Below are 9364 nucleotides of genomic sequence, written 5' to 3'. Positions count from 1 at the left end.
AGCGCCGGTTTCGCTGAGAGATGATGGGCGGGAGGATGGTCGTGCATATGTAATGAGCGGGCCCACGTGGTCACGGCAGGCTGTTACAGCCTTCTCGTATAATATGTTTATATATATAATATATATATATATATATATATATATATATATATATATATATATATATATATATATATATATATATATATATATATATATATATATATATATATATATATATATATATATATATATATATATATATATATATATATATATATATATTTTATTTTTATATTTATTTAAAAAAAATATATATATATTTGTTATTTTCTTTTTAAATAAATAATATATACATACATACACATATATAATATATTAAATTATATATATATATATATATATAAAATATGAAATATATAATGAGTATTTTATATATATATGCATATATATATAAAATATTATATATTTCATATATATATAATACTTTAATATTTATTATAATTTATTTTCATATATATATCTATCTATATATATATCTCTCTCTCTCTCTCTCTCTCTCTATATATATATATATATATATATATATATATATATATATATATATATATATATATATATATATATATATATATATATATATATATATATATAATGTGTATGTATGTATGTATATATTTATTTAAAAAGAAAATAAAAAATATATATATTTTTTTTAAATAAATAATGTGTGTGTGTGTGTGTGTGTGTGTGTATATATATGTATGTATACACACACACACACACACACACACACACACACACATACATATATATACATACATACATACATACATACATACATACATACATACATACATATTTTTATGTATTTTCATTTGACTTTTGCAGGATTCCCGGTGGATCCCCGGAAAGTGCTAATAGTAGCCGGTCATCACAACTGGATTGTCGCTGCCTACGCTCATTTTGTGGTTTGCTACAGGTATGAATTATTCATCGACATGCATTTTCTTCCATGCATTTTATTTTATTTTTTTTATTTTTTATTATTTTTTTTTTCTCCTTCTCGTCAGCCCCCTCTGATTGGTTTTCCCAGAGTGCACCGAGCTCCGAGCGAGGCGCTCGAAAACCATTTCTCTTCTGAAATTAGCTCGTATGACTGCGATCACCATGAACATAAAAACGTGAGCAGGATCATCTGTTCAACTGCTGCACTTTTTATATTAGATTGTAAAGAAGTCATTACTTTAAAATCTGTCTGTAGTGAGATAGAGGTATATGTACTTGTCCAGTTAATAATGTCGTTCCCTACAGACGGGGAGCAATCCGGCAGAGTGATGAGCCTCCGTACCAGAGGCTGGAAGTTTGTGCGGCTTTACGATATTACAAAGCTGGAAAAGTTACACGCCCTAGAATACTTTAGTGGTAGTTTTCATTTTTGTTTCTCGTACCCTGACCTAACAGTGCTGCAAGTTACAGGCAAAATCTTAACGCACTGGTACCTTAAAGGGAACTTGTCAGGTGCAATACGCACCCAGACCCATGAGCAGTTCTGGGTGTAAATCTCTAATCCCTGCCTAACCTTCCCTGTATACACAAAAAAAAAAAAATATTTGTAAAGATCTTTTATTGTTTGTTAATGAGACTAGTCGCAAGTGCGATATTTCCCCTGGCTAGTCGGCCCTTTTAGCATGTTAATATGCCCCTGTGGGCGTTCTAAAATGCTAATGATTGCGCAGCATCAGGGACATGTTGGCGCTTACCTCTGCTGCCATCGTGCCCCAGTCCTCGATTTCGGCTCATGACTTCCCGGACATTCCGAATTTTTGGTCATGCGCACTACATGGGTTTGAAGCTAGGACTCGTACACCCGGCTTCATAGTGCACATGAGCCAAAGTCCGGGATCATATGCACGGAGCCGAAATCCAGGACTCGGATGCGATGGCAGCGGAGAGGTGAGCGCGACCATCCTCTGACGCTGCACATTCATTACCATGTTAGCACGCCCACAGGGGCCCCAGCATCCGGCCAGTCTATTCCGCTGCTTCAGATGTCTGGGATTGGTTGCAGCACTGACGTTACTTCAACAGCCAATCAGTGGCTCAGCCAAGGAAAAAGTGTGGACAGCATGCTGCCTTTAAAGGTAGTGAGCTCACTGATTGGCGCAGCCAATGCTAGTAAAGGCAGAGACACATCAGGAGCAGCGGTGGAGACGCATCAGGAGTGTCAGCGGAGAGACACATCGGTAGTGTTGGCTAAGAGACACGTCGGGAGTGTTGGCGGAGAGACACATCAGGACGAGCCATGGAGCCAGTCACGTCCACAATTTTCTGATTTGAATAGTCCGATGAGTTCAGTGTCGTCTGAAGTTGGGCTTAAGGGATCATCTGGACTAAACAAGGGGCTGTTGATAAGTCTTTGGCTTTGTGATCTTTTTGTTTCTATGGTAACGAATGTTACATCACATGAAAACCCTATGTGTCTAATATATGTTTTCAAAATTTTGTGTTTGTTGCTTATGGCAACAGTGTTCTACGCACGCTGGAAAAAAAATGGCAGAGTCTAATGCGATATTCACAGCAACTGAGAGCAGAGGAGCGATAAAATTCTTGTTTCTGCAAGGAAAGTCCGTGAAGGACATACATGGTGATATGCGCAGACATTGGGGGATCAATGCCCTTCGTATTCCACAGTTAAGAACTGGGTTGCCAAATATAAAACGGGCCACTTCAGCACCAATGATGAGGAACGTCCTGGATGACCGAGAGTGGTGGTTGTTCCGGAGATTGTCGATGCTGTGCACAACCTCATACCGGAGAATCCACGAATTTCAGCTAAAGCAATAGCAGACATCATGGGGATTTCCCGTGAACGTGTTTGTGTCATCCGTGAACATTTGGACACGAGGAAGCGATCTGCAAACTGAGTCCCCAAATGTTTGACAACAGATTATAGTATGTGAGTGAAAACTTCCCGGTCCATTTGTCAGTGTTTCCGGACTGATAAGAACTTCTTGGATCGACCGGTCACTGTGGATGAGACCTGGATTTATTTGCATGACCCTGAAAACAAGGAGCAGTCAAAAGAGTGGTTCTCCTTATCCAAAGAAGTTCAGGGTGCAAAAATCAGCCACTAAGGTGATGGCGTCTGTGTTCTGGGATAGGGAGAGCATGCTGCTAGTGGACTACCTTCAAAGGAGTTCCACCATTAGTGCAAGGTATTATATTGAACTTTTGAACCAATTGAAGGCAGCTCTGAAGGCCAAAAGGTGCGGCAAGCTGTCCAAAGGAATCTTGTTCCTTCAAGACCACGCCTCCGCTCACACTGCACAAGCAACCACGGCAAAACTGGCAGAGTTGGGCTTCCAGCTGGTTGACCACCCACCTTATTCACCAGATCTAGCTCCCTCCGAGTATGATCTGTTTCCAAACCTGAAGAAACACCTCAAGGGACCAAATTTCACACCATTTCTGATGCCATGGCTGCTACGGATGCCTGGTTTGAGACACAACCCAAAATCCTTCTTGCTAGGCTTACAGAACTTGGAATACCGATGTAAGACGTATCATCAGTGGAGAGGATGTGGAATAAATGGAAAGTTTCATCATCCTATTTAGTTTCTTTCTAGGTAAAACCAAAGATTTATCAGCAGCCCCTCGTATACACCAATTCCAGCACTGCTTTTGCAGTCACATGGCCTAATTTCTTTGTCGCTCTATTGGGAGACCCAGACAATTGGGTGTATAGGCTATGCCTCCGGAGGCCGCACAAAGTATTACACTCAAAAGTGTTAAGCCCCTCCCCTTCTGCCTATACACCCCCGTGCTCCCACGGGCTCCTCAGTTTTTTGCTTTGTGCGAAGGAGGTCAGACACGCACGCACAGCTCCACAGATTGGTCAGCAGCAGCTGCTGACCATGTCGGATGGAAGAAAAGTGGGCCCATATAGGGCCCCCAGCATGCTCCCTTCTCACCCCACTCTTGTCTGTCGGCGGTGTTGTTAAGGTTGAGGTATCCATTGCGGGTACGGAGGCTGGAGCCCACATGCTGTTTTCCTTCCCCATCCCCCTCAGGGTTCTGGTGGAAGTGGGATCCTATCGGTCTTCAGGCACTGAGACCGTGCTTCATCCACAACTCCTGTGGAGCCTGCTGGATAGGAGCCGGGTATCGTTCAGGGACATGGCCCTGCTACTTGGAGGTACTCTGTGTCCCCGTGGGGACCGCGCACAGCAACACTCCAGCTTTGCTGGGTGTGCTAGTGCACCGGGGACCGCGGAGCTGACCGGGTTAATATGTGCCATTACACACTCAGCGTTGCTGAGTGTGTTTATGTATAGGGACTGCCGCATTGACCGCCGCTGCCTTGGAAATACTGCGGCGCGGCTGGGACTTGTAGTGCGCCGGGGACTTCCACGCCGGCCGCGCTTTTACGGCGGCCGCGTTTATTACTAGAGTCCCCGGCTTTTTGCGGCCTAGTTTCCTTTCCTCCCGCCCATAGCCCTGACAGGCAGGGGAAGGGCGGGACGCTGCATAGAACGAGCAGCACTGAGGGCTGGAGCATGCTTTGCATACTCCACTCCCCTCACCGTGCACAGTGCAGGCACCAGTTCCCGCTCTTTCTGGGTCACGCCCACGGCTCCCTCCTCTCCTCAGGACGCATTCCTGTCAGCTCCTCGGACGCTGCAGAGGGGGACAAAATCTGGGAGACCCAGGCAGGGACTCTGGTGGCCTCACAACCGCTTTAAGCGGGTGGTAAGCAGCACCTGTGGTGCTAGCCCCATTGTGCAGTAGTGTAACATTATATGTTTATTTTACACTGTATAGTGCACAGTTGATTTCTGGCTATATACCCTATTGTGTTGCTCAGGGAAGATAACAGCATGGCGCCCACGAAAGGCAGGGGTGCCAAAACACAGGCTTATTATGTTGCCTGCGCCGCATGTACGACCCCGCTACCGGCAGGTTCCACTGACCCTCATTGTCTGCACTGTTCGGCCCCTGTGGCACTTGCTCAGCCAGAGACTCTGCTAGGGGGGGCCCAGGGGGAGCCACCTGCTAACACTGTTCAGGTGACAGGGACGGAGTTTGCAAAACTCTCTGAGACTATGGCTAAGATACTAGAAGCCTTGCAGTCCAGGCCGGTATCTCAGCACAGGGACTCTGTTGATTCTTTGTTCCCGGGCCCACCTCAGCTGGACCAACAATGCCCTCCCGGGGTATCTCATGGATTCCAAGCTGAGGGTTCTGACACAGACCCCAGCCCCAGACCGACTAAGCGAGCTCGCTTAGATTTTCCCTCGACATCATCATATTGTTCAGGGTCTCAGCGAGGGGAATCGCTGGTCGATGACGCGGAAGTAGCTGATCAGGATTCTGATCCTGAGGCCGCTCTCAATCTTGATACTCCGGACGGGGACGCCATAGTGAACGACCTTATTGCGTCCATCAATCGTATGTTGGATATTTCTCCCTCAGCTCCTCCGGCGGAGGAGTCGGCTTCCCAGCAGGAGAAATTCCGTTTCAGGTTTCCCAAGCGTACACAGAGTATGTTTCTGGACCACTCTGATTTCAGAGAGGCAGTCCAGAATCACCATGCTTGTCCAGATAAGCGTTTTTCTAAGCGCCTTAAGGATACACGTTATCCCTTTCCCCCTGACGTGGTCATGGGTTGGACTCAGTGTCCCAAGGTGGATCCTCCAATCTCCAGACTGGCAGCTAGATCCATACTTGCAGTGGAAGATGGGGCTTCACTCAAAGATGCCACTGACAGGCAGATGGAGCTCTGGTTGAAATCCATCTATGAAGCTATCGGCGCTTCTTTTGCCCCAGCATTCGCAGCCGTATGGGCGCTACAAGCTATCTCAGCAGGTCAAGCGCAAATTGACGCAGCCACACGCACGTCCGCGCCACAGGTGGCGTCCATAACCACTCAGACGTCGGCATTTGCGTCTTACGCTATTAATGCTATCCTGGACTCTGCGAGCCGTACGGCGGTTGCAGCCGCCAATTCGGTGGTACTCCGCAGGGCCTTGTGGCTACGGGAATGGAAGGCAGATTCTGTTTCCAAAAAGCGCTTAACCAGTTTGCCAATTTCGGGCGAACGATTGTTTGGCGAGCGTTTAGATGAAATCATCAAACAATCCAAGGGAAAGGATACATCCTTACCCCAGCCCAAACCGAACATACCCCAACAGAGGAAGGGGCAGTCGAGGTTTCGGTCCTTTCGGGGCGCGGGCAGGTCCCAATTCTCCTCGTCCAAAAGGCCTCAGAAAGATCAAAGGAACTCTGATGCATGGCGGTCTAAGTCACGTCCTAAACAGACCACCGGAGGTGCCGCTACCAAAGCGGCTTCCTCATGACTTTCGGCATCCTCACTCCGCATCCTCGGTCGGTGGCAGGCTCTCCCGCTTTTGCGACACCTGGCTGCCACGGGTAAAAGACCGTTGGGTGAGAGACATTCTGTCTCACGGTTACAAGATAGAGTTCACCTCTCGTCCCCCGACTCGATTCTTCAGGTCATCCCCGCCTCCCGAGCGAGCCGAGGCTCTTCTGCAGGCGCTGGGCATTCTGAAGGCTGAAGGAGTGGTGGTCCCTGTTCCTCTTCAGCAACAGGGCCACGGTTTTTACTCCAACTTGTTTGTGGTCCCAAAGAAGGACAGGTCTTTTCGACCTGTCCTGGACCTGAAACTTCTCAACAAACACGTAAAGACCAGGCGGTTCCGGATGGAATCCCTCCGCTCCGTCATCGCCTCAATGTCCCAGGGAGATTTCCTTGCATCGATCGATATCAAGGATGCTTATCTCCACGTACCGATTGCTCCAGAGCACCAGCGCTTCTTGCGCTTCGCCATAGGGAACGAACACCTGCAGTTCGTGGCACTGCCGTTCGGCCTGGCAACAGCCCCACGGGTTTTCACCAAGGTTATGGCTACTGTAGTAGCGGTCCTCCACTCTCAGGGTCACTCGGTGATCCCGTACTTGGACGATCTGTTGATCAAGGCACCCTCTCTAGAGGCATGCCAACACAGCCTCGACGCTACCCTGGAGACTCTCCAGAGTTTTGGGTGGATCATCAATTTTCCAAAGTCAAATCTGACACCGGCCCAATCGCTGACATACCTTGGCATGGAGTTTCATACCCTCTCAGCGATAGTGAAGCTTCCGCTGATCAAGCAGCGGTCACTACAGACAGGGGTACAATCTCTCCTTCAAGGTCGGTCACACACCTTGAGACGCCTCATGCACTTCCTGGGGAAGATGGTGGCAGCAATGGAGGCAGTTCCTTTCGCGCAGTTTCACCTGCGTCCTCTTCAATGGGACATCCTTCGCAAATGGGACAGGAAGCCGACGTCCCTCGACAGGAACGTCTCCCTCTCGCAGGCGACCAAAGCTTCCCTTCGGTGGTGGCTTCTTCCCACTTCATTATCGAAAGGGAAATCCTTCCTACCCCCATCCTGGGAGGTGGTCACGACGGACGCGAGTCTGTCAGGGTGGGGAGCGGTTTTTCTCCACCACAGGGCTCCGGGTACGTGGACCCAGCAAGAGTCCTCGCTTCAGATCAATGTTCTGGAAATACGGGCAGTGTATCTTGCCCTGAAAGCGTTCCAGCAGTGGCTGGAAGGCAAGCAGATCAGAATTCAGTCAGACAATTCCACAGCGGTGGCATACATCAACCACCAAGGCGGCACACGCAGTCGGCAAGCCTTCCAGGAAGTCCGGCGGATTCTACTGTGGGTGGAAGCCACGGCCTCCACCATCTCCGCAGTTCACATTCCAGGCGTGGAAAACTGGGAAGCAGATTATCTCAGTCGCCAGGGCATGGACGCAGGGGAATGGTCCCTTCACCCGGACGTGTTTCAGGAGATCTGTTGCCGCTGGGGGGTGCCGGACGTCGATCTCATGGCGTCCCGGCACAACAACAAGGTACCAGCGTTCATGGCACGGTCTCAAGATCCCAGAGCTCTGGCGGCAGACGCCTTAGTTCAGGATTGGTCGCAGTTTCAGCTCCCTTATGTGTTTCCTCCGCTGGCACTGTTGCCCAGAGTGTTACGCAAGATCAGGGCCGACTGCCGCCGCGTCATCCTCGTCGCTCCAGACTGGCCGAGGCGGTCGTGGTACCCGGATCTGTGGCATCTCACGGTCGGCCAACCGTGGGCACTACCAGACCGACCAGACTTGCTATCTCAAGGACCGTTTTTCCATCTGAATTCTGCGGCCCTCAACCTGACTGTGTGGCCATTGAGTCCTGGATCCTAGCGTCTTCAGGGTTATCTCAAGACGTCATTGCCACTATGAGACAAGCTAGGAAACCAACGTCCGCCAAGATCTACCACAGGACGTGGAAAATTTTCCTGTCGTGGTGCTCTGCTCAGGGTATTTCTCCCTGGCCTTTTGCTTTGCACACTTTTCTGTCCTTCCTTCAATCTGGACTGGAAAAGGGTTTGTCGCTCGGCTCCCTTAAGGGACAAGTCTCGGCGCTCTCTGTGTTTTTCCAGAAGCGCCTAGCCAGACTTCCACAGGTACGCACGTTCCTGCAGGGGGTTTGTCACATCGTCCCTCCTTACAAGCGGCCGTTAGAACCCTGGGATCTGAACAGGGTGCTGACGGTTCTTCAGAAACCACCATTCGAGCCAATGCGGGATATTTCTCTCTCACGCCTTTCGCAGAAAGTGGTTTTTCTAGTAGCAGTCACTTCACTTCGGAGAGTGTCTGAGCTAGCAGCGCTGTCATGCAAAGCCCCTTTCCTGGTGTTTCACCAGGACAAGGTGGTTCTGCGTCCGGTTCCGGAATTTCTCCCTAAGGTGGTATCCCCCTTTCATCTCAATCAGGATATCTCCTTACCTTCTTTTTGTCCTCATCCAGTTCACCAATGTGAAAAGGATTTGCACTTGTTAGATCTGGTGAGAGCACTCAGACTCTACATTTCTCGTACGGCGCCCCTGCGCCGCTCGGATGCACTCTTTGTCCTTGTCGCTGGCCAGCGTAAAGGGTCACAGGCTTCCAAATCAACCCTGGCTCGGTGGATCAAGGAGCCAATTATCGAAGCTTACCGTTCGGCTGGGCTTCCGGTTCCCTCAGGGCTGAAGGCCCATTCTACCAGAGCCGTGGGCGCGTCCTGGGCTTTGAGGCACCAGGCTACGGCTCAGCAGGTGTGTCAGGCGGCTACCTGGTCGAGCCTGCACACTTTCACGAAGCACTATCAGGTGCATACCTATGCTTCGGCGGATGCCAGCCTAGGTAGACAAGTCCTTCAGGCGGCGGTTGCCCACCTGTAGGAAGAGGCCGTTTTACGGCTCTCTTACGAGGTATTATTTTACCCACCCAGGGACTGCTTTTAGACGTCCCAATTGTCTGGGTCTCCCAATAGAGCGACAAAGAAGAAGGG

At 49.1% G+C, this 9364-nt stretch overlaps 1 protein-coding gene across 1 annotated transcript in view; it reads left to right on the top strand.

Annotated features, from left to right (window-relative positions):
* The window catches only part of KCTD3 (potassium channel tetramerization domain containing 3), a 148338-nt gene that overhangs the window by 53125 nt on the left and 85849 nt on the right, over positions 1-9364 (top strand). The window contains exon 8 of the mRNA XM_075339133.1: positions 871-961. Coding sequence (XP_075195248.1) covers positions 871-961 — 91 coding nt within the window. The remainder of the gene's footprint in view (positions 1-870; positions 962-9364) is intronic.

This window comes from Anomaloglossus baeobatrachus, chromosome 3, assembly GCF_048569485.1.
Source record: "Anomaloglossus baeobatrachus isolate aAnoBae1 chromosome 3, aAnoBae1.hap1, whole genome shotgun sequence".
Classification (NCBI taxonomy): domain Eukaryota; kingdom Metazoa; phylum Chordata; class Amphibia; order Anura; family Aromobatidae; genus Anomaloglossus; species Anomaloglossus baeobatrachus.
The sequence above is the reverse complement of the archived record's forward strand: the minus strand, read 5'-3'. Positions and strand labels throughout refer to the sequence as shown.